The following is a 24,674-nucleotide window of genomic DNA, read 5'->3' on the forward strand; positions in this document are numbered from 1 at the left end:
GTACATAAATGTGCTTTAAAAAGAAAAATATGCTAAGCACTAGTTTTCATTTGTTCAGCTTTTGACTCCAAGTTGGGTCCCAAGCAGATGAACCTTATTGAATAAAAATAGTGAGAATAACCAATTAGATGTGTGATTTTGAGACAGTGACTACTCCCTCCCCACCCATGCCTCAACGCCCCAGTCCAGAGCCAGAATGCTTTTTTTTGGGGGGGGGGATACTGGGGATGGAACCCAGGGGTCTTCTACCTCCAGGCTACACTCCCAGACCTATTTTATATTTTATTTGGAAACAGGGTCTCTTAAGCCAGCTGAGGCTGGCTTCGAACCTGCGCAATCCTCCTGTCTCAGCCTCCCAAGTGCAGGGATTACAAGCGTGCGCCACCACGCCCGGCTGCCAGAATGCTATAATACCCTATAATATGAAGAAAATAGGGTCTGTAAGATATTTTGTTTTCTTCTGTTTTGTTTGTTTGTTTTAAAAACTGGTGGAGATTACTGGATGATGTCAAATTGTGAGAAGGAGAAGAATGAGAAAGGGAAAAATAAGGCAAAAAGAAAAACACCATTACATTCAGGGCTCAGGCCAAAACAAACTATTAAAGGTCTAGTTCCTCCACTTCTTTCCCTTATTTAAAATACTTTTATTTTGGAATTGGTGATGGAACCCAGGGGCATTCTACCTCTAAGCTACATCCCTGGCCCTATTTTTTATTCTTTATTTTGAAACAGGATCTCACTGAGTTGCAAAGGGCCTCACTAAGTAGCTGAGGCTGTCCTCAAACCTCAGCCCTCCTGTCTCAGCCTCCCCAATGCTGGGACTACAAACATGTGCCACCACTCCCAGCCTTTTTTAAAATGAGACAAAACAGCATGTTTTTATTAATAGTAGCACATAGATCATGATCAGATTTCTTAAAAATATTTTTATGTGCTCATCTATATTTTCTCCTATCTGTGTATAATGTGAAGAGACATCTAGCATGGTGAGGGGTTTGTTGTGTGTCTTGTTTTTAAATTTTTCTGACTTTTATGTTTAGCTTGGATTTAGCACCAGTACACATTTTACCAAAACACACTAATTATAAAGGTGAGGCATTTATTAAGAGTGTGATCTAAAATTGACAATTCTCTATACATAATTGGCAGCTGCATCATTCCTTGGACATTTTTGCAGTATTCCAGAATCAGCAATGAAAACATCAAGTTTTTATGCTGTAGATTTTCTATAAGAGTCAAATCCAAATTACAAACGTGCCGACCCCCTAAGGTAACTGTCTACTTCCCTTGCACACGCCGTACACTGTGTGCTAGGAGGCGCCGTTTGCACAGACTTGAAGTTGATCCTCAACTTGCAGCCCTCTCACACCAGGGCCCCGATTTACTGGATTACATTCAATAATCGTAAACAGTAGACATAGTGCGTCTGGTACTCTGGAAGTTTACTATGCATCTCATGAGTTTACTGTCTCCAGTGTGGGAGTGAGGGTTGGAGGTGAACATGGAGATCTAATACCCTGGATCAGAAAAGCAGAAGACTCAGAACAGAAAGGTGTCATTAGAGCTCAAAGAAGAGTTCATGTTGAGAAAGAATGGAATATAGTTCCTGGAGTTCCCCCACTCCCGGAGATGCCTGAACCAGCCTTCCTTCCATAACAGCTTCACATTCTTCTTTCTGCACAGAATCAAAATTCATATTTCTCAGGGTTTTCTTAGATTGTTAGATGGGGATGCTATTAGGCTAATTTATTCTAAGGCTTAATAATAGAAAATGGACCAACAGGGATCTTTCCCAGGGATGTTGTGATTTTAAAGACCTGTATAGAGGTGATAAAGCCTATCAGGATTAATGAACTATGATATGCATATGGGGAAAATACCTTATGTAATTGGGGGTTTTCTAATTCTGTCCAAAAATAATCTTATGTAATACCTTTCCACTGTACCAACCTTGAGATTCTGAGAGGGTCATCAGGTCATGAGAAAAGGCTGATTCACTCGACCCCTTGTTGTTCTCAGCAAAGATGTCCACCTGGTAAGCTGTCTCAGGCTCCAGGCCCTTGAGCTGATATTGAGTGATGGTGGCATTTTTTATCTTGACATCGATGTGCTGATCTTCATTTTTGCCCTGAACCTTATATCTGATGATAATGGAAGAAATAGAATAGCCATCCGCTATTGTCCAAGAAACAATGGCCGATGAGTCTGTGATATTGAAGATCTTGATGTTTCCTGGTTGAGGAGGAGGAACTAGAAATTAAAAAAAAAAAAGATTTCATCTGAGACATTCTACCATCTCTTCAATTATTTTGTTCTTGAAAGAAGGTTTATATCATCTCATAAACCCTGAATGGCAAATGTATGTTTCTCAGATGGTGGTTGCAATCCATTGGTATGGCTACTGGGTTCCATGCAGATTTTAAACACTGGCATAGACAGGGAAATGACCATTCACATGTCACTTGCTTATATCCTTATACTATATGAAGTCTTCAGAAATTCTATTACTCCACAAATCTATGTACCCTGTTCTTGATGCTGGAAAGAATGAAAAGATTAGGAGAGCTAACATATATATATTGTTTACAATATAGCAGGCATTATGCCAGACCCTCCCAGTATTAACTCATCTCCTCTTCTTTATAATCTTACTATTAAGCACTGAGGCACCAAGAGGTTGACTCAGACAAGGTCACACTGCCACTAACTAAAAGAAATGAGATTCAACTGTAACAGGCTGGCTACCATCCATGATCATATTCACTGTGTCATAGAGCCTCTGATTTTGATTCCATGGACCTGGGGTGGGTCAGCTTCTACACTTTAGCAGATTCCCCGATGATTCGTTGCCCTAAATGCATTTATGGAGCAGTAGGCAAGTCAGTGCATACACAAGAAGATGTATTAAGCACTTAGTAGACAAAGTGCTGTAGGGATTCAGGGGAAATAGGTCACATTCCACTGAGGGGCACAGGCAGGATGAGAGAGGAAAGACTGGAGGTTTCTAGGTGTGAAGGTGGCATGCACAGTCATACCTGCAGTCTGACTGGAAGGCCTTTCCTAAAGGGCCCAGGATAGAAGGGAAGTTAGGCTGCTTCCGATGGGCTTCTTTTTTTCATTAATATGCAAACTTTATTAAAATCTTTCTATTTGTGTGTGTGTGGTACTGAGGATTGAACTCAGGGGCATTCTACCCCCGAGTTATGCCCCCAGTCCTTTTATTTTTTTGTTTTTATTTTTATTTTTTGTTTTTAACTTCTTTATTTTATAATTTTTTATTGGTGCATTGTAGTCATACATCTTAATGGGGTACAAGATGGTAGAGGCACACATGCACACATCACCCAATTAGCCCTTACCCAGTTCCCACCCCATTTCCTCCCCCCTCTCTCCTTCTCATGTTTGGCTTAGTGATTGACTTGGATATGATTGTTGATGTACATCACATACATTAGAGAATCTCCAGTGGGCTTCTATGTGTAGACGTATAACAACAGGCAGATATATAAGTGGTACTGATGCTATTATCATTCAAATTTTAGAGATGAGAAAACTGTTACTTCAATAACTGAAGGGATTTGCATAGATTCCAATAGGCAATTAGTAGAGTCCCTATATCATTGTCTTTCCATATGAAAAATAGAAGAGCCTGGCGTGGTGGCGCACGCCTGTCATCCTAGCGCTTGGGAGGCTTAGACAGGAGGATCGAGGCCAGCAGAGACCTTCAGCAACTTAGCGAGACCCTTTGCCGGGCGTGGTGGCGCACGCTTGTAATCCCCGCGCTTGGGAGGCAGAGACAGGAGGCTCGCACTGGTTCGGAGCCAGCCTCGCTGGTTTAAGAGACCCTGTTTCCACATAAAGTTAAAAAATAGGTCTGGGAGTGTAGCCTGTGGGAGTGTATCCCGGAGGTAGAAGGGCTTCCAGGAACCCCAGTACCACCAAAAAAAAAAAAAAGAAAAAGAAGAAGAAGAAGAAACTGAACCTTTGAGAAGTGTCTTAAGCTACATTCTTTCTAAATTTCCTCTTACCTTACATTCATTTCCCATATCATACTCCTTAGACAACTATGGTCATTTATGAGAGTTAGATATTGGATTCTGAGCCTTTCAACTGGATTCTTATTTTCTATGTCTAGCAGGTGGTAAATTACCCCAAATCACAATCAAGCAACAGTATTATGAACTTCCTCTGCATTTAGTACCAAGGTTTTTGTATATTTTTTATAAAATATAAAATAGTATTCCTTCCCATGAAGAGATTATAGAGTAATAGAAATACTGGCATTTCCAGATTACTATTAGCACATGTTTAATATCTGTACAGTTTTTCCTCAAAAAATTCAACGAATTGTCTTCTAAGTACAAATATAAGCAGTGCCTTGTAGAAACCATTTAGGAAAATAATGAATATAATTTGCTGCCAACTAAGAAGAAAAATAAATTTGCATCTACCAATTTGTCCATTTATGCCTGAAAGGAGTCATCCTCTGGGATGGCTCAGGCAGCCTCTGACTTATATTCAGTAGATCTGGGACCAGCATCTACATTTTAGCAGGTTCCCCAGATGATTGTAGAACACTTTAGGAAACACTGATTAAACCTTAAATAACTTCTAAATGTGGTATCACAGATAAAGGAACTTTTCTAAGAACCAAACTTGCTTTGAAGCTGTTGGCTGCCAACTCAAAGAAACAAATGAAGGGCATGGTTTGAAAGGAGGAAGAAAAAAGAGAAAAAGGAGGAGAAGGAAGGAGAGAGAAAGAGAGGAAGAAAGAAAATTAAGGAGAAAGGAAATGTGAATTAGAACCCCACTGTCAGTGACTACTAGCTAGTTTTTGTTTTATCCTATAAATATACTATGATTTTGATAGTATATGATTCTAATGAGGGCAATATTTATATGGGATAGTGAATGACCATAAGATAATTGTGCAAAAGAAAGGGGTGATTTGCTCTACAGTTATCAAGACATGTCACAAATGTAGAGTTTATTTAAACATGTTGGAAATAGTACAGGAACAGAGATGAAGGGAAAAGAACAGAAAGCCCAGAAATAGATTCAAAATGGATTTGGAAATTAGGCATATGATACAGAAAGCATCCTGAGTCACTAGGGGGACCATTCAGTATGTGGCATTGAGACCCACTGGATTTCCATATATGAATACATAAAATTAAAATATACTATACCCCAAATAACATGCTTATGTCTTAATATAAGATGTAAATATGTAAACAAAATACCAGAGCTACTAGAAATGACACAAAGGATATATTTACGACCTTGTGGCAGGGGATAATTCCAACATACACAAGTACATCTGTAAAGCCAAATATTGGCAGGTCTGGGTGCTTTCAAATGTAAAGTGAATGGGGGAAGGGTTAAATGAGTGGTGTGTGCATGTGTGCCTCTACCATCTTGTACCTATTAAAATGTTTGACTACAATGCACCAATAAAAATTTGTAAAATGCAAAGTGTGAAAAGCATCATAAAAAGGCCAAAAAGAATATGTTAGGAGAATATGTTAGCAGTGTATATAATAAGATTAGCATCCAGACTGTATAAATAACTTTTACAGATCAATAAGACAACCTGTAGCAAATGAATACATTATATAAACAAGTATGTTTGTTTCTCTTTCTTTTTCTTTTCTTTTTTTTTTTTTTTTTTTTGCTGGGGGGAGGAGAGTACTGAGGATTGAACCAGGGCCACTATTCCACTGACCTACATTCCCAGCCTTTTAATTTTATTTTGAGACAGGGCCAAACTTGTGATCCTCCTGCCTCAGCCCCCTGAATTAGTTACAGGTGTGGACAACCATGCCTCACTCAGCAACTATATTTGTTTTAAAAACACACAAATGACCCACAAACATAAAAAGTATGGTACTTGTTATCAAGGAAAAAAAATTTTTTTTTTGCAGTACTAGAGTTGTAACCCAGGGGCATTCTACCTCCAAGCTATTCACCCAGCCCTATTTTTTATTCTTTATTTTTGAGACAGGGTCTCACTGAGTTGCAAAGGGTCTCACTAAGTAGCTGTGGCTGTCCATGAACCTTGATCCTCCTGTCTCAGCCTCCCAAATGCTGCGAGAAAATGAAAATATAAATAAATAATGAGCTAGCTGGGCGTGGTGGCTCATGCTTGTAATCCCAGCATTTGGGAGGCTGAGATAGGAGGATCCGGGTTTGCAGACAGCCTCAGCTACTTAGTGAGGCCCTTTGCAACTCAGTGAGACCCTGTTTCAAAATAAAGAATAAAAAATAGGGCTGAGGGTGTAGCTTATAGGTAGAATGCCCCTGGGTTCCATCCCCAGTTCCACTAAATAAATAAATAAATAAATAAATAAATAAATAAATAAATAAATAATATAAATAAGTAATGGGCTATTATTCTTTTTGTTTCTAAGATTGACAAAACTAAAAAAAGACTGGTGATAAGCCTGGCGTGGTGGCGCACACTTGTAATCCCAGCATTTGGGAGGCTGAGACCGGAGAATCACGGTTTCCGGACAGCCTCAGCTACTTAGTGAGGCCCTCCGCAACTCAGTGAGACCCTGTCTCAAAAATAAAGAATAAAAAATAGAGCAGGGGGTGTAGCTCGGAGGTCAAATGCCTCTGAGTTCTATCCTAGACCTGAAAAAAAACAGACTGGTGATATCAAATGATATAATCATAAGGAAAGGATATAAACAGAGATGGCTATAGAGAATACAGTGCTCTGAGACTCTCCTGGATGCAGTACAGACTAGGTAGCCACTCTAAAGGAATATTGCCCATGAGTTTCCCTTCTGAACATGTTCCCTAGGAAAATCTTTCTTCCCTGTGCATATGGGACATATATAAGGATGGCAATTGCATTTTTGTTTGTAATAGTAAAAAAAAAAAAAAAGAAAGAAAAGAAACTAGATTTTCATCTAAAAAAGAATGGATATATGGTATGGTAAATTCATAAAATGAGTATTATACAAAAGTTTAAAAGAAACACATCACCAGAGTGGGATGGCACATGCTTCTAATCCCAGCACTTGAAAGGCTGAGGCAGGAGGATCATAGGTTGAAGGCCAGCCTCAGCAACTTAGCAAGATATTGTTTCATAATAAAAAATAAAATAGGGCTAGAGTGTAGCCCAGATGTAGAATGCCCCTGGGATTAATCCTCCCTACAAAAAAAGGCACATATCAAATTTACATAAACATAGATTAAAAAGTATTCAGAAAAGGATGGAGAATGTTTTGTATGCCTATGTATATTATAGATCTGTATATTAAATTATGTAACAATGAGTGGAAAGACATAATAAACATACTTCTGGTTGTCTCTGAAAGAGTGGAATAGAAACAGTAGGGATGATAGTCAAAGGGAATTTTAATATATCTATATTGTATTATGACTTCTACAAGTCAACAAAAAAAAGGGCAGAAAGCAAATTAATAGCTGTGTTAACAGCTATTAATTCTGGATGGTAGAAACATGAATGTTTCTTTTGCTAGTCAATACACACACACACACACACACACACACACACACACACACACACACACAGGCTGAGGAATTATAAACACTGACAAAAGGATTCACAAGTCACTGGCACAAAGGCATGGCGGGAGAGACGCCGAGCCAGCTCCCAGGCCTCTTCCTGAGGAAGCAGAGAACCCGCTGCAGCAGAGCCTCAGCTTTGGGGGGTTTGGGGGCTGAAGAGGGGCCACATGCCCTGACTTAAGTGGTAGCTGCTGTGGCCAAGAGGCGGCTTGTCTCTCCAAGGCTTCCAGAAGGCATGGCACAGCTCTGGTTCAACAACACAAAACAGAGCACATGGCTAAATGGTGAAAAACTCCAGATGCTACAAAGAAACCAAAAGGTTCCAAATGATTTTAAATAACCAATCTGAAACACAGCCTGAGCTGTAGGATATTTTGAAAGAGTGGTTTTTTTACTCTCAGACATATTATACATACATATATATATATACATATATATATACTCTAAGAATATATATAAATATGTATCCTAAAAATATAAACATACATGTGTATATGTATATATCAGCTCTAAACATATATGTGCATAATGTATATGTGTGTGCTATACATATGTATATATACATAATTCTAAGAATGGTCTGTTATGAAATATTTTCAAGCAGTTATTTAGCTTTTAAGATTAGGAATGACAGCTGGGCATGGTGGCTCATGCCTACAATCACAGTACTTGGGAGGTTGAGACAAGAGGATTGCAGGTTCAAGATTAGCTGCTATAACTTAGTGAGACACTCTTTAAAAATAACATAAAAAAATTGCCGGGTGTGGTGGTGCACGCTTGCAATCCCTGCGCTTGGGAGGCAGAGACAGGAGGATCGCGCAGGTTCGTAGCCAGCCACGCTGGTTTAAGAGACCCTGTTTCAAAAATATAAAATAGGTCTGGGAGTGTAGCCCGGAGGTAGAAGGGCTTCCAGGAACCCCAGTACCACCAAAAAAAAAAAAAAAAAAAATTAAGCCAGGCATGGTGGCGCACGCTTGCAATCCCCGCACTTGGGCGGCGGAGACAGGAGGATCACACAGGTTCGAAGTCAGCCTCGCTGGCTTAAGAGACCCTGTTTCCAAATAAAAGTATAAAATAGGACTGGTAGTGTAGCCCAGAGATAGAAGGGTTTCCAGGAACCCCAGTACCACCAAAAAATAAAACTAAATAAAAAAATTAAAAAGGCTAGAAGTATAGCTTGGAGGTAGAATGCTCCTGGGTTCAATTCCTAATATCCCTCCCAAAAAAACAAAATTAGGAAAGACTTTTCCCTCATTAACTGGCATCATATACACATACCTGATTAAACAAGCCCTAGCAAACTGCATGAAAGAAAAGAATGAAAGGAGAAAAGAAAAGAAGAAAAGAAAATCTAATTCATGTTACTAATCTGCTTACTAAACACCATCATACTGAGAAAGGGTAAACTAGCACAGTTCTGCCTGACCCATTGATCCAAGTCCAGTGGCTTTCTCATATACTGCAAGCTGCTCCAGTGATTAAGGGGGCACTAATTAGCCCCCGCAAATAGCTAACTGTGCCTTTTATAATTTCTGGGAACCAGACTTGCAGTGATAGAGGCTGAGTCCTAATGGCAGTAGCAAATGTTGTTTGGGTGAGGCCGGAGCGGCACAGGCTACTTACCGTTGCTAAGGGTCCAAGCGGTGAGATCTTTACTCCACTCCCCCTGGGCCTTGGTGTTGACTCTGGCCCGGACCACATACTGCTCTCTGGGGCGTAAGTTGTTGAGTAGCACTGAAGTCAGGTTGCCCGGTACTTTGATGTTCTGCTGATCACTTTTTATTTCCACAGATCTACTCTCCACTTCAACATAAAAGTCATCTTCCGAGCTTGGGAATATGGGTTGCCATGTCAAATTTAGTGTGGTCTGACTTTTTGGGAGGAGACTGAGACCTCTTGGAGGAGGGAGTCCTAGGGAAAAACAGGAATGCCATTATATTTACATAAGATAGAAGTAATGGCACCCCCAAAAAACAAAGTTATGTCAATTGCAAGAAAACAGATTGAACTTGAGAGCATTATGTTTAGTGAAATAAGCAAGACTCAGAAAGTCAAGGGTTCTGTGTTTCCTCTTATGTGTAGAAACTAGAAAGAAAAAAAGAGAAAAAGGGATCTTATGAAAATAAAAGAAGGACCAGTAGGGCTGACAAAAGGGGGCTTAGGGGAGGTTGGAAAGAAAGGAAAATGGTGTTATCTGGGAATGAAATTGACTCAATTATGTTCTGTACATGTATAAATATGTCACAACAAATCCCACTATTACATATAATTATAATGCACCAGTAAGAAAATTTAAAAATTCTCCTTAAGGACTAATTTCTTTGTGTGGTACTGGAGATTGAACCCTGGGGAACTGTACTTCTGATGCATACCTCCAGCCCTACTTTTTATTCTTTATTTTGAAACAAGGTCTTACCGAGTTGTGGAAAGCCTCCCTAAGTAGCTGAGGCTGGCTGCAAACCTTCAATCCTCCTGTCTCAGCCTCCCAATCCTTAGGGAATAATATTTTAAAACTAGAATAAAAAACGTTGGTCTCACTCTTGATTAGAGGTGAGAGGAAGGACCTGTTGCATCTACCAAGAAGTCCCACCCAAGCCAGGCATGGTGGCATAAGCTTGTAATTTCAGTACTTGGAAGGCTGAGACGGGAGGATCATGGTTTGCAGACAGCCTCAACTATTTAGTGAGGCCCTCTACAACTTAGTGAAACCTGTTTCAAAATAAAGAATAAAAAATAGGTCTGGGGTGTAGCTCAGAGGTAAAATGCCCCTGTGTTCCATTCCCAGTACTGCAAAAAAAAAAAAAAGGGGTCTCACCAGCCAATTGTATTCTTAGACTCCTGAAAAGCAGCATCCAGATGTGCATTGTGTGTGTGGGGGGGTGGTGTTGGGGATGGACTGGGTATTGAGCCCAGGGGCACTCTACCTCCAAACTATGCTCCCATCCTATTTTATTGTTTTTATTTTGAAACAGTGTCTCACTAGGTTAATGAGAATCTCACTGTTTTCTGAGGCCGTCCTCAAACCTGCAAGCCTCCTATCTCAGCCTCTCAAGTCCTGGGATTACAAGTATGCTCACCACACCTGGCTGAGGTGTGCATTTGCTTGGCATTAGGCTAAAGCTCTTCTTGGTCCTTTCTCTAGATCTAGGCAAATTGAGAGAGGGATGTCTACGCTTTCTGCTAGTCTCTAAAGTTTAAGTTCCAAAATCTGCCACCCAGAGTAGTGAGGCAGCTCACCACAGCAAAGCAGCTGCATAGAGAGCTGTTCTTTGGGAGAGCGTGTGTAAACCTCCCGAGCTGCATCTCAGAGAGAGGAAAAGTTCAACATACACAGCCATTTCCCTTGAGGAACACACCGCCCTCGGCCCAACCCTGCCTGCCCTCCTTCCGCAGCATGTTCTAGAATGGGCTTTCTTCCCTCCCCTGCTGGTCTCCCTGGCCTTCACCACCTCAATCAGCACACGTAAATAGTGCAAATGCCAGATGAACTAAAACACAAGCATCAGCAAAATTCAGCTGGGAAAAGGACAACCTTCAAGAACTCCCTTCCCGCCCACCCCTGAGAAGTGCTTTGAAATATTCCAAGGGTCCTCTAAATGCATCCTGGCTGGAAGACATTCTGAGGGCTGAAGACAGTGCAGTGTGGGTCTGTGAAGGTTTTATGTTCTGTTCCATAAATACTTTCCATCTGAGTCACATTAGGACCTTCCCCTTTTAATTCATCAGCACGGATCTGAGATTAACTCCTATTTGCCTTTATGGAGCAAGTTGATGACATGTCAGGGTTCCTTTGATTAGAGTTGCGGAGTCCCTTTATCTTCTAACTTGTTATTATTTGTATTCACAACCTGGTCTGTTCCCAGGAAGCCGCCTCTGGCCTGTGTAATCCTTCTACAAGCCCCAGAGGAGCTTGAGCACCATTTGGTTCTTTAAGGATGGGGCTGGTCAGGTGAACCCAGGTGGGTGAGTGCAGGGGCTGTCTCTACTGAAGTGCACAGTCCCTGCTGAATGCTCTTTCAGTTTTCTCACTAAATCATTCCATATTCTTATGCTTTTAGTCAGTGGACTAAAAATAAAAAATGTATAAATTGAGATAAGAAAATGTTGACTTTACATTCCTAAGAAAAATGATATTTAAGAGGTAAAAGGACATAAAGTCTGATGATCTAGTGTACTGTGTGATTCACAGGATTCGTCACCATGGGTAAATTACTAACCACTCTGAAACATTACTTACACACCTATAAAATGAGAAAAGTAAAAGTGATTTCTTTCCCTTTCTTTCTTTCTTCCTTTTTCTTTTCTTTCTTTTTTTTTTTTTTTTTTTTTTCTTTCTTGTGATGCTGGGAATTGAACCCAGGGCATTGTACCTCTGACCTACACCCCAGCTCTGTTTTATTTTTCTTTATTTTGTTTTGGGGTTTTTTTTGGGGGGGTGTCTGGGGATGGAACCCGGGGGCATTTGACCTCCGAGCTACACCCCTGCCCTATTTTTTATTCTTTATTTTGAAACCGGGTCTCACTGAGTTGCAGAGGGCCTCACTAAGTAGCTGAGGTTGTCCGCGAACCGTGATTCTCCGGTCTCAGCCTCCCTAATGCTGGGATTACAAGCGCGTGCCACCATGCCCGGCTATTTTTCTTTATTTTGAAACAGTGCCTTGTTAAATTGCTGAGGGTTCTCACTAAGTTGCTGAACCTATTATCCTCCTGTCTTGGCCTCCCAGGTACTGGGTTTAAAGACATAGGCCACCATGCCTGGCAGGAAGATGATAATTCTTACCCTAAAAGATAGTATGAATTGAATAAGAATGAACTTGAAACTATAAAGCATTGACCAGGAAAGAGTAACAAGAATGAGTACACACAGTGAATATGTTAAAGAAGTAAAAAGAGAGAACTTTGCAAAGGATCAGAGGACAGGACCTGATCAAAGAAAGGGGTTAGCAGAAAGCTGCAGCCCAGCTCAGTATCAAGGAAACCATACATTCAAGAACTTCTCCATTAACCCAACAAAGGGACAAGAGATATGGAATAACACTATAAATAATGAACTCTTTCTATACAATTTATAACATATGGACCCAGAAGCAATAGTATCAACCATCACTTGAGAATTTACCAGAAATGCAAATGATTGATCCCACCCCTACCCCCACAATCAGAATCAGCAATTAGGATCAGGCCCAACACTTTGTTTTTAACAAAATGTCCAGGTGATTCTGACAGGCACTACTGTTTGAGAACCACTGGTTTAGCCACATGGAGGCAAAAGTTATGAGTTAGCTGAGGGAGATAAAGACGGGTGTCTATAGGAAGCAGGACCCGGAGGTTGAGGGGTGGCACCAAGCAGGGAGGGTATTCTTTAGATAAAAGCCTTTTGTTCTATTTGATGTTTCAACCATGTGCATGAATTACTTTGAAAAAAATTAGGAATTATTTTTAAAAAATAAACAAACTGGAATTTCTGAAGTACGAATGGGGCAGAAGCCTGGCCTGGACCGTGAAGTTGCAAACAGGAAGCCGGTGGTGAAATACAGGAGCCGAGACTCAGCACTGTTGCTGCTAAGTAAATCCCAAGTCCTAAGGGATGTCCCGGCCTTCCTGAAGGCTCATCTGCTTCCTTCTCTGTCCCCCTGGATGGCTACAGGCCCCCGCCCCCAGGGAGACAGGCCAGGGCTGCAGCCCAAATAAAGGAACTGTTTGGCCTGAAGCTGCCAGCCTTCCTGTCACTTTCCCACCCATTCAAAAGCAAACTCCTTCCACCTCCTCCCCACCCACCCACTCACCCACCACCACCCTTCCTGGTCTTCCTTCCTCTTTCCCCTTTCTCCCCCCTCCCGCCCTGCTCACAAATAAATGCCTCTTGGCTTCCACTGACCGATAGACGCTGTTGTGAACCGTCTCACGGGTCCAGGATGCCCTTCCCCGCCCTCTCCGCGCCGGACCAGCTGCACACACAGCTCGTACTCTGTCCGCGGTTCCAGATAGTGGAGGGTAACGATCTCATTTGTCACTGAGAAGAGGGAAAGTCCAGGAAACTTCCATTGGTTTTGTGTTACAGTCTATAAACCTGGATGGTTGTTACTGCAATGTGAACTAAATTTAAAGTTTCAAAATTCCAGTGTCATAGTGAAACAGAGAGACCATCCCACCTTCAAGACTCACCTTTTCTGGCGTTAGGAAAATTAAGCTTTGGGGGGGGGGGTACTGGGGATGGAACCCAGGGGCATTCGACCTCCGAGCTACACCCCCAGCCCTATTTTTTATTCTTTATTTTGAAACAGGGTCTCACTGAGTTGCCAAGGGCCTAAGTAGCCGAGGCTGTGTATAAGCCTCAATCCTCCTGTCTCAGCCTCCCAAGTACTGGGATTCCAAGAGTGTGCCACCATGCCCGGTGAAAATTAGGCTTTTAAAAAGATCTTTTCAGGTTATATGGTATTCACATGAATATGTGTAGTGCTTTTGTCTTTTTCCTTTCAAAATAAAACCTTAAAAATCTTCTATTATATGAAGTGTCACATTGGAAGACGGGGGGGTGGGCTCAATTTGAATAATAGAATTTTGTTTCTACTGTTTTCAAGTACAAACAATGATTCTAGTCAAGCTACAGAGAGAAAAAGACTCTTTGAGGATTTGCTCAATGTGACCAGACAACTGATTTGTAATAGCCATATCAATATAATGAAAGGTTGCAAGCACCCTTGAAAATAGCTCTCGAAAACAAATGATATATGCCTTTTCTCCTTAGCTGTTTGCTTTAGCCAGCCATGCTACCAACATAACTTTTTGTCCTGTTATGATAAATTCCTAATTGACAAGAAAAAAATGGACTGTGTCTAATAGGTTTGTGGGTATTGACTTGTAGGAAAAGCTGAGGATTATGACTATCATATGACAAGCTCAGACTAGCCATCAATGTAGGAAACAGCAGTTCAGTAAATAGGCCAGACATCCCTTAGACTCCAAATTTTGGCTGAGTCTACAATTGAATATGATGAGCCCAGTAATAACACTGTGACTTCTCAGTGTATCAAGGTCAGCAGCATTATTGAACCCAAAACTCTTCTTGTTTTTTAAATGACTTTCTAAATTATTTACATACAGCAGACAGAGGGCCCTTTTTAAGAAATCAGAGGCAAAGTAAGACAGACTTTTTAGTGGAAAGATACGTGTTACCTACAAGCATGATAGTAGCAGGTCTGTCTGCAAAGCAACTTGGTCAATCAATAATGCTTCTTCCTTTGTTTTATTTTTAAATTATTATATCATCATGCAACAAACAGAAACAAATTAGGTTTCAAAGTAAATTTAGCTGTTATCAGGAACTTTTTTTTTTGGTGGTACTGGGGTTCCTGGAAGCCCTTCTACTTCCGGGCTACACTCCCAGACATATTTTTACATTTTTATTTGGAAACAGGGTCTCCTAAGCCAGCGCACGCATCTGGCTTCGAACCTGCGCGATCCTCCTGTCTCTGCCTCCAAAGCGCGGGGATTACAAGCGTGCGCCACTATGCCCGGCCTCTCGGGAACTTTTGACATTTTGTCACATTCTGCTGATTTTTTTTTTCAAGAAGTTGAGGGAGAGTCAAATAGCTCTCTCTAACCACATTCCACCTCAAGTCCCATCAGCCACCACTCAAACTTTTCATGTTCAAATATCTTGAAAAATCTCTGTGTGTTAAAAGTCTGCCAGGCAGGGCAAGAAATGAAATGAGAAAAAAGAATAAACAGCTTGACACAGCAGAAACAATCGCCCCTCTGATTTAGGCTGATTATGTCTTTGCCTTTATAGCAGGTCTCGGGTTTTCCTGTTACCAGTTCATGGTGTAAAATGTAAACATGTTTTCCACTGTGACCAGGCAAAATAGAGTGTAAACAGGATCAGAGATCCAGAGAAGCCTGTAAATACTGATCTAGATGATGTAGGCTGGTTCTGTGTCCCATAGCACACAATGACTTCCAAAAAGTCAGCCCCAAAACTCAGAGGGCCCCCTGCACACTGTCCTGCATATTCTGAAACAGAGTCTTCTGCTACAGCCAGGATGGAGAGTTGAGGCAGTAGAGAGAGGGGATTTTTGTATTTGGAGGAAAAAAATATCCTGGTGCCATGTCCCCAGTTAAGATCTCTCCTATCCAACCCTTACCTTGAATGTGTCGCCAAGCCTCGTAATGATTGACAGGTTTATACAGAAGTTTCTTGGACTTGATTGGTCCATCCCCAAAGTAAGGCTCAGAGCTGATATTGATGACGGCAAAGTTATGTCCGGTGTCGATCACATTCGGGGCATTCAGGGGCTTTGGAAGAACTAAGTAAAATGTCAGCAATCAGATTAGTACTTTGGGACTTTGTTACTGTTAAGTGGGGGTAGAAGATGAACTTTACATTTTCAAGAAATCTTCTTGGGAAAAAAAATGGACTGGGTTCTTCGCAGTTCTCTGCTAGGATTCAAAGCAATCACTGGCTGTCTGAGCATTCTGCTTTCATCTTGCTCCTCCCGCCTCTTGTGCACAAAGTGCTTTCTTCAAAGACTCCTCTGCTTCCAGCCATTTAGACTATTCTCATTATACACAGCATTAAAATATAAAATTTGTACCATGACCTTCCAGGCATCACACAACTGTCTGCTTCCTTAGCCCCTCCTTCCCTTGCCCAATACCTCCAGTCCCACAGACCTTTTAGTTCATTCTACTAATGAAGCACCAAGCTCCTTGCCCTCTCTTTTTTCTTCTTCTTTTTTTGTTACTGAAAATTGAATCCAGGGGCAGTCTACTTCTGGGGTATAAACTCCGACCTTATTTTTGAAAAAGGGTCTCGCTAAGTTGCTGAGACTGGCCTGTGATATTCCTGTTTCTGCCTCCCAAGTACTGGAATTACACATGCACCACCACACTTTTGCCCCTGGGTGTTTTTTTTTTTTCAGTACTGGGGATGGAACCCAGGGGTATTATACCCCCGAGCTATGCCCCCAGACCTATTTTTTAGTCTTTTTTTTTTTTAATAGTATCTCACTGAGTTGCGAAGGGCCTCGCTAAGTAGCTGAGGCTGTCCGCAAACCACGATCCTCGGGTCTTCACCTCCCGAATGCTGGGATTACAAGCATGCACCACCATTCCCAGCCCTTCTTTTGCCCTTTTTTATTATTTGTTTTGAAATAGGGTCTCCTAAATTGCTGAAGCTGGCCTCAAACCTGTAACCCTCCTAGTTCAGCCTCCCAAGTCACCGCAGCCAGCCCTCCTTTCTCTCTTCTTTGTTGATGTTGTTCTCCTGGAAGGAACACTCTACCTCTCATCACTCTCCCAGTTAACTCTTACTGAACACTCAGCTCTAAGCTCTGGCATGGCTTAATCACAAGGCTATTCCATAACCTCATTTAGGCTCTGTCATAGGCTCTCAGAGGACAGCAGCCGGCATCGGAGCCTTCCATGAGGCAAGGCTGCTACTGAGGCCTCCGAGGCCAGATCGGAGCCTGCCGAGGGGTTAGACCAGGGCTGGGGCCAGCGAGACCATCATTGGAGCCTGCTGTGAGGCAAGGCCGGTGCTGGGGCCTCCGAGGCCGGGATCGGAGCCTGCCGAGGGGTTAGGCCAGTGCCAGGGCCAATGGCCGGTATCAGAGCCTATGGCCGGTATAGGAGTCTGCCGTGAGACAAGGCCGCTACTGAGGCCTCCGAGGCCGGGATCGGAGCCAGCTGAGGGGTTAGGCTGGTGTTGGGGCCAGCGAGACCAGAATCGGGGCTCCCATGAGGCAAGGCCGCTGCTTGAGCCAGCGAGGTCTGGATCAGTCCACTGGGTAGCCAGGCCACTTCTGAGGCCGTCAAGTGTGGGATCGGTACTTGCAACGCAGCATGCACAGAGAAATATTGCAGAAAATATAAATCAGATGCTTCCCCTAATCAGCAATAACTAGGAGGAAAGGGGCAACAGGAAGAGGTCGAGCTATAGAAAGGGCCCTATAGTGAAACAACTAAGGTGACCAATCAGAGGGTATGGAATAGGGGAGGATGGAGCCTCTTTAAAATGCAGGAGGTACATAAACATATGTATCAAAGTTAATCACCAAACAAGCATGGGATGGAGAGAGGGGGAGGGAATGGGATGGGGGCTGGATGAGGGCTAATTGGATGATGTGTGCTTGTATATCCTCTCAAGTCTTGTACTCCAATGTGATTGATATATGACTACAATGCACCAATTAAAATATAAATAAAATTTAAAAAAATAAATAAATGATTTTCAATTTAAAAAAAAGAATAAAAAATAGGGTTGAGACTGTAGCTCAGAGGTAGAATACCCCTGGGTTCCATTCTCGGTACTGTAGGGGGAAAAAAAAAGTATTCTTCAAAATAAAGATTCTCCAAATCATTCTTTATGACAAGGAGAAAGTCACAAAAATGAGACTGCTGAACTTTGTAGAGATACCATCATTCTACCTTTGAACTACACCCCCAGTCCAATTTTTCAGTCTTTTTATTTTTTGAAACAGGATCTCACTGAGTTGCAGAGGGCCTCACTAAGTAGCTGAGGCTATCCTCAAACTGTGATTCTCCTGTCTCAGCCTCCCAAATGCTGGGATTATTACAAACCTGCACCACCACACCTGGCTAGGCATATGCTTTTAAAGAAAGACTTAACAGCCTAGAAAATCATTCAAAAGTATTTTAGAGGTCACATAGCATTTCTGTCTAGAAGCAGCACATTTCCCCAGTGATATATAAACAAAGGCAGCAACACAGGGCATACAAGATCTTCCTATGAAAAGTGAATCGCACCTTTAACAGAAATGTTGAAAGGTTTTTCCACCATCCCAGCCACCGTGTTCACACTGCAGGCCCATACTCCTGAGTCCGGGGGAAGGATCCGTTGGATGGTAAAGATGGCCACTGAGAAATGGTCTGTTTGGTTAAAGTCTTTTGGCTGGAATAGTTGAATAAAATAAAATAATAAATAAATAAATAAATAAATAAATAAATAAATAAATAAATACAACTTGTAAGGGCAAATAAACAGAAAGGTCCATAACACTGACCCCTTCTCATTGTTTAATAAATTTTCTAGGAGAGATTAAGAAGCTCAATGTAATGCTAATATAATTATTGGCTTGTCTCCAAAGCTATTGTAGTAGCCCTGAAAGTTTATATTGGATGGTTGCCCTCTCAGATCCTGCTGCCGTATTTGTGTTTGGGAGTGTGGGGTAAACACTTACAAGCAAGGAGTCTGACTCCCTTTAAACTGCTCCTGGTAACATTTGTTTCTTTCCGGTCTAATACAAAAATGGCTGGGTGGGGGGACAGACTGGCTTCCTAAGTATTGGAGGGGCTGTCCAGTATGTGTAATGGGAAAAGCCAGGGCTCTGCAGACACATAGACCTTTTTTACTTTGGGCCAATCCCTCAGTCACTTTACCTCACTCCCTCCTAGTTCCCACTTCTGTAGAGACAAGAAATGCTAAGAAGTTATGTAGAGAGAGCAAGACGGCCGCCAGGTAAGATGCTCCAGCAATCGTCTCCCCACAGAGAAACCAATTTGAAGAGTGAGCCACACACCAAACTATCTTCATAAGAGCTAAGAAAGCCAGGTGAGAGACCACAGTGCCTGGTTTTAACATAAGAAAAAAATAAGCCATTGAAGAAGGCCAGGAGGAAAGAGTTGTCCCTGTCACCCCTCCACCGACTCCAGGCAGTACAGTGTGGGAAGAGATGCCTCCTACTATGGAAAGGGAAAGAAATTCTGCCCAAGCCTTTGAGTTAAAATCTAATGGCAGGCCTCTGTCACAATGACACCGGGTGCCCCCAGGCCAGTAGCTGCAGACTGAGGCACTGGACCCTCCTTAGGTGGCTAAGAGACTGTCTACGTCCACCACCCTTTCCCCAAACTCAGGTAGCATAGAAAGAGCGAGACTCCACCCACTGGGGAGCAGGTCGGGAAAGTAAGCACGGGACTTCACTTTGGAGTTCAGTACCAAGCCCCCACCCCCACCCCGTGAGGCCCAACACCAGCCTCTAGACCTGCCCTGGCACCAGGAGGAGTCCTGCACTCTAGTGGGATGGAGTGGCATTTCAGCCCACATCATTGCCAGCCACAAGGTGGGCCTGGTACTACCCCTCCCACTCCCTACCCCAAAACTGTGCAGGTCCTTCCTGGAAACTGTGAGAACAAGTATGATCCAGCTTAGCATCAGCCCAGGCAGTCAAGGGATGTCCTCTCCCCCAACTCCAACCTCATTGAGCACAGCAAAAATAAGACTTCTCCCACTGAGAGACAGGGCAGGAGAGTGGACACAGAACAGTGAAACCAAGCAATGGACAGCTCAGGCCAGTGCCTGTGGACAGAGCACTAGACCCACACTGGTGCCAGGTGAGGACCCGTGGCCCAGTTAACTGGACTGTGTCCTTCCCGAGCACCTGTGGCTGGTTGCAGCAGGGAGCCCAGAACACCATGGACCTTGGTCCTGCCTCGGGGCTGTGCTCATCTGTGTAGGCTGTGGGCTCAGGGTGTGCCCTGCGCTGTGGCATAGGTGGCCATGGGACTGCCTTCTCCTTCTTTCCCCAGTCCCAGGAATACAACATAGAGAAAGTAACTATCTTCTGGGTGGTGAGGGGAGGTAGGTGCCATGTCACTGTATAGAACCCTGCGGCTGCTACCTCCACAGTAAGCCCCAGCACCAGGCGGAGTCCTGTGGTGCCTGAACATAGGTCAGTGACTGCAGACAAGGCATCTGGGCCTATCTAGCCCCAGGTGGAGGCTCATAGGGCAGACAGCCCCTTTCTAGGCACTCCCCCAGTATATCCTAAACATGCCAACTACACACTTGGAACAAATCTAGGGCTGGAGCAAAGTCTAGTGCTGAACAGTGACAACATACCAATATAATAGCTAACCTGGATGTAGAGTGCCGCCTAGTCCTGAAATAGCAGACCCGGGATTATAGATAGTTTAGTCTGCCTGGAAGGACAGGATTATAGATAGTTTAGAGTACCTGGGAGAAGAGGCACAAAGTCAGATTATAAGGGTTGAAAAAATACTCATTCTTCCAATGTACAGATGACATTATATATTAACAATCATCAAGAACTCAACAAAATTGAACACTCAAAACCGACTATATTGGGAGGCTGAGACCAGAGGATCATGGTTCACAAACAGCCTCAGCTACTTAGTGAGGCCCTCTGCAACTCAGTGAGACCCTGTTTCAAATTAAAGAATAAAAAATTGGGCAAGGGATGTAGCTCAGAGGTCAAATGCCTCTGGGTTCCATCCCCAGACCCGAAAAAAAATTTTATAAAACCAACTATACATTAAATAATATTTGTGAAGCCTCAGCAAGTTCAAAAGAGCTGTTTTAAGGAAACTCAACGAGCTTCAAGAAAACACAGAGAAATGAGTCAATATTATAATAGAAACATTTAATAAAGAAATTGAAGTAACTAGAAAAAATCTAACAGAAATCTTTGAATTGAAAAGTACACTAAGCAGAATTTAAAACATAATTTATAATAGTCATTGATAGAAGAATTGATCAAACAGGAAGAAAGAACTATCAAACTTAAACACAGACTATTCAAAAATAGTAATAGGAAAAAAAGAAAAAAGAGAGTGGCTGAAGAAAGCTTATGGTAACCTTGGGACAGCACTAGTAGAGCAAATATTTAGTCTATTGGGGTTCAAGAGAGACTTGAAATATTGGAGGGATGGCAAACTTATTCAAAATCATAATAACAGAAAAATTCTCAGGCCCAAAGAAGAATACAAATGCCCAGGAAAGGAAGGTCAAAGGTCATTAGTTAGACCTAAGTCTACTACAAGACGTATTATAGTGAAGCTTTCAAAGGTTAGAGATAAAGAGTTCTCAGCCAGACATGGTAACACACACTTAGAATCCCAGCTACTTGGGAAGCTAAAGCAGGAGGATCACAAATTTGAAGCCAGTGTGGGCAACTTAGTGAGACCCTGTCTCAAAATTTGAAAAGATGGGAATATAGAACACATGTGTTATGGTTTGGGTTTAGAATGTCTCCCCAAAAGCTCATGTGTTAAAAGCTTGGTCCTTAATGCAGGAAGGTTCAGAGTCAAGAGCAAAGTGAAGAGGTGCAGGGGAACCCAAGGAATGCGCTCAGATTCGAGGGGTTGTGTGGACCGTGGTTCTGAGTTGGAGATGGGGAGCAGATTCAAGACCTTCTTCAGCAGAGCTAGACAGCCTCTCATGCCGAACTCTAATCTGCTATCTTCCCCTATTAGCTGCTCCAAAAAGCATGCAGCTGTAGACCACTTAGAACTCCATGTCTTGGAAGCATGTGAATGTTCTGCAGACTTATGGCCCTCCAAGAACACCTTACTCTTCCCGACATGCCCGACGTGAGGACTTAGACATGAGGACGTGGTGAGGACAGTGCCTTGCACAGCCTGGCACGTGAACACAGCTCCCCACACAGCAGGGCCGTGCTCTAGTACGACACTGTCTTTGGTACTCAGCTCCTCCATGTTCCACTGCAGCGCTGACCATGCAGAGGAAATTAAGGAGGCTGCAGCCGGTCTGACCTGCCTCCCCTGGAATGTGGCATTTTATCAACGCTAACAGCACACTGGCCAAGAAGAATGCAAACCCTGAGTGAGAGCTAGTCTTCAGCGGAGTGATTACTACACTGAAACAATTTCATGGTGTCAGAAAATCAGATTAAGAGACGCTCTTACCTGGAGCACTGTCCCATCCGGCTTCACCAGGGTCATTTCTTCATTAGCAGGTAGTGGCTGGCCAGAGGCTTTGCAGATGGGGTTAAATTTACCACTGTTTACCTCTATGTGATCTGGCAAATCCTCTATCTTTGGGGTTATCCTTGGCATGCCTGAATGAAGAAAAAAATAAAAAACAACACTATGAATCTGATCTGGAACACAGCCACAATAGTAATAAAAAGGACTGCTTTGGCAAGTTGTACACTGTAAAAACTTTGCAAGTATTTTGTTTAATCACATAATATATGAGGTGGGTGCTACTTTGGTCTCCATTACATAGATGAGACTGAGGCTCAGAGTCTAGATTTGAGCTCAGGTCTTTCTAATTCCAGAGTCCAGTCTTTTTCTTTTTTTTCTTTTTTCTTTTTGTGGTACTGGGGATGGAACCCAGGGGTACTCTACCTCCAAGCTATACCCCAAACCCTATTTTTTATTCTTCATTTTTGAAACAGGGTCTCATCGAGTTGCAAAGGGCCTCCTAAGTAGCTAAGGCTGTTCTCAAACTGTGATCCTCCTGTTTCAGCCTCCCAAATGCTGGGATTACAAGTGTGGCCCACCACACCCAGCTAAGACCACAGTATTGACCACAGTGCTTCCCACCATGGCTGGGAAGAACAGTCTCAAAATGGCCATCATGGCCACACCTTCCCCAGACAGCTCAATCCCCCTTCTGCTTTTTCAGAATATTATTACAGAAATGAGTTCTTCCATTCAGAAAACAACCATATAATGTTGCTGATCAACAGTTTTATCTTCAGCTTGGACATATGAGAGCTACCTCGTTGACTGGGACATCTGCAAGTGACTGATTAGTAAGAGGGAAAAGGTAACTTGAAAAATTCACATATACATCAAAGAAGTGGAATGAAAGGGAACTCCTCCAAATCAATATCTAGTCAGCAGCCAGTCCAAAATGCTGCTGCCAATAACAAAGAAAAATATCCCTCATATTAGCAAAGGTAACGGTATCAGGAGTCCTTGCCTAATGTTAAATAGTAGAGAACATATTATCTCCAAATAGAAATTTTTTATTCTAAGTCATAAGGTATCAGGGAACCTTGAGCCATTTGTAATTTAAATAAGATACATAGTAAGAATGGTTTGGACACAGTTTGAATATGTTCCCAAAGTTTCGTGCTCTAGTAACGATCTCAGTGCAGCAGTGTTGGGTAGTGGTAGAAGTTTTAAGAGGTGGGATCTCATGCAAGGCAATTAGATCGTTAGTGGTGCTGTCCTCAGAAGGGATGGATGTAGATCTTGTGAGACCCCAGTAGGTTCTCTCAAGAGTTGGTTAGTATATAAAGACTGGCTGGACCCCTGAGTCTCTCTGGCTTCCTGTCTTATCATGAGATCGCTTCTGTCCACCCTCTTGCCGTCTGCCATGAGACCCTCACTAGAGGCCACCTGGTCATGGAATTTCAGCCTCCCAAACTGTGAGATAAATAAATCTCTTGAGAAAGTCCTCAGCCTCGGGTATTTTAAAATAAAACAGAGACCATCCAGGCGTAGTGGCGCACGCTTGCAATCCCCACACTTGGGAGGCGGAGACAGGAGGATCGCGCAGGTTCAAAGCCAGCGGCGCTGGCTTAAGAGACCCTGTTTCCAAATAAAAATATAAAATAGGTCTGGGAGTGTAGCCCGGAGGTAGAAGGGTTTCCAGGAACCCCAGTACCACCAAATTAATTAATTAATTAATAAAACAGAGAACAAACTAATGCAATTGTTTAAAATTATCCAGCATTTCATAAAATATATGAGAGAGAGAAAGAGAAAGAGAGGGAGAAAGAAAGAGAGAGAGAGAGGAACCTTGGGAAAAAGAGTAACTTGTGTGCTCTTGAATATTGGTGGTGACAAGAGGTGGTGGTCAAGGTAAATATGTCAGTATTGGTATTTCATACTGATATCCCATTTCTCGGGCCTAAAATGAGGTGCATAAATGATGAGGAGCAGAAGGAGCAGGAGGGAAAGAGGGCTCAGGGATACAAACTTAATTTCTTGATGTATCTGTAGACTTGGAGAAATGAATAGAAAATTTACCAAATTTTCAGCCTAAGTAGCTACTCAAATCTAAATTGAAAACTTTCCTCTCACTACACATGTCTTTCTGAGCATGGTGGTGCATGCTTGTAATCCCCGTGTTTGGGAGGCAGAGACAGGAGGATCACGCTGGTTCAAAGCCAGCTGCGCTGGCTTAAGAGACCCTGTTTCCAAAAATAAAAAGTATAAAATAGGTCTTGGAGTGTAGCCCGGAGATGAAAGGGCTTCCAGGAACTTCAGTACCACCAAAACAAAAACAAAAACAAAAAACTCTACGCATGTCTTTCCTTCATCGACCTCTTGCATTTTCTGAGACCAAGTGGAGTGAAGGTGGATACACTGGTGGACAGTGGAAAGGAGGTGAGAAA

General features: G+C 42.6%; 1 protein-coding gene across 6 annotated transcripts in view; it reads right to left on the bottom strand.

Annotated features, from left to right (window-relative positions):
- The window catches only part of TEK (TEK receptor tyrosine kinase), a gene marked incomplete at both ends in the record, with an annotated part of 115,901 nt that overhangs the window by 18,627 nt on the left and 72,600 nt on the right, over nucleotides 1-24,674 (bottom strand). For all 6 annotated transcript variants that reach the window (XM_080709104.1, XM_080709103.1, XM_080709102.1 and 3 more), the window contains 6 exons: nucleotides 1,951-2,250; nucleotides 9,166-9,453; nucleotides 13,421-13,555; nucleotides 15,687-15,848; nucleotides 18,310-18,454; nucleotides 22,228-22,379. In XM_080709104.1, coding sequence (XP_080565230.1) covers nucleotides 1,951-2,250; nucleotides 9,166-9,453; nucleotides 13,421-13,555; nucleotides 15,687-15,848; nucleotides 18,310-18,454; nucleotides 22,228-22,379 — 1,182 coding nt within the window. The remainder of the gene's footprint in view (nucleotides 1-1,950; nucleotides 2,251-9,165; nucleotides 9,454-13,420; nucleotides 13,556-15,686; nucleotides 15,849-18,309; nucleotides 18,455-22,227; nucleotides 22,380-24,674) is intronic.

The sequence above is a fragment of the Muscardinus avellanarius genome (assembly GCF_963383645.1).
Source record: "Muscardinus avellanarius genome assembly, chromosome: 13".
Classification (NCBI taxonomy): domain Eukaryota; kingdom Metazoa; phylum Chordata; class Mammalia; order Rodentia; family Gliridae; genus Muscardinus; species Muscardinus avellanarius.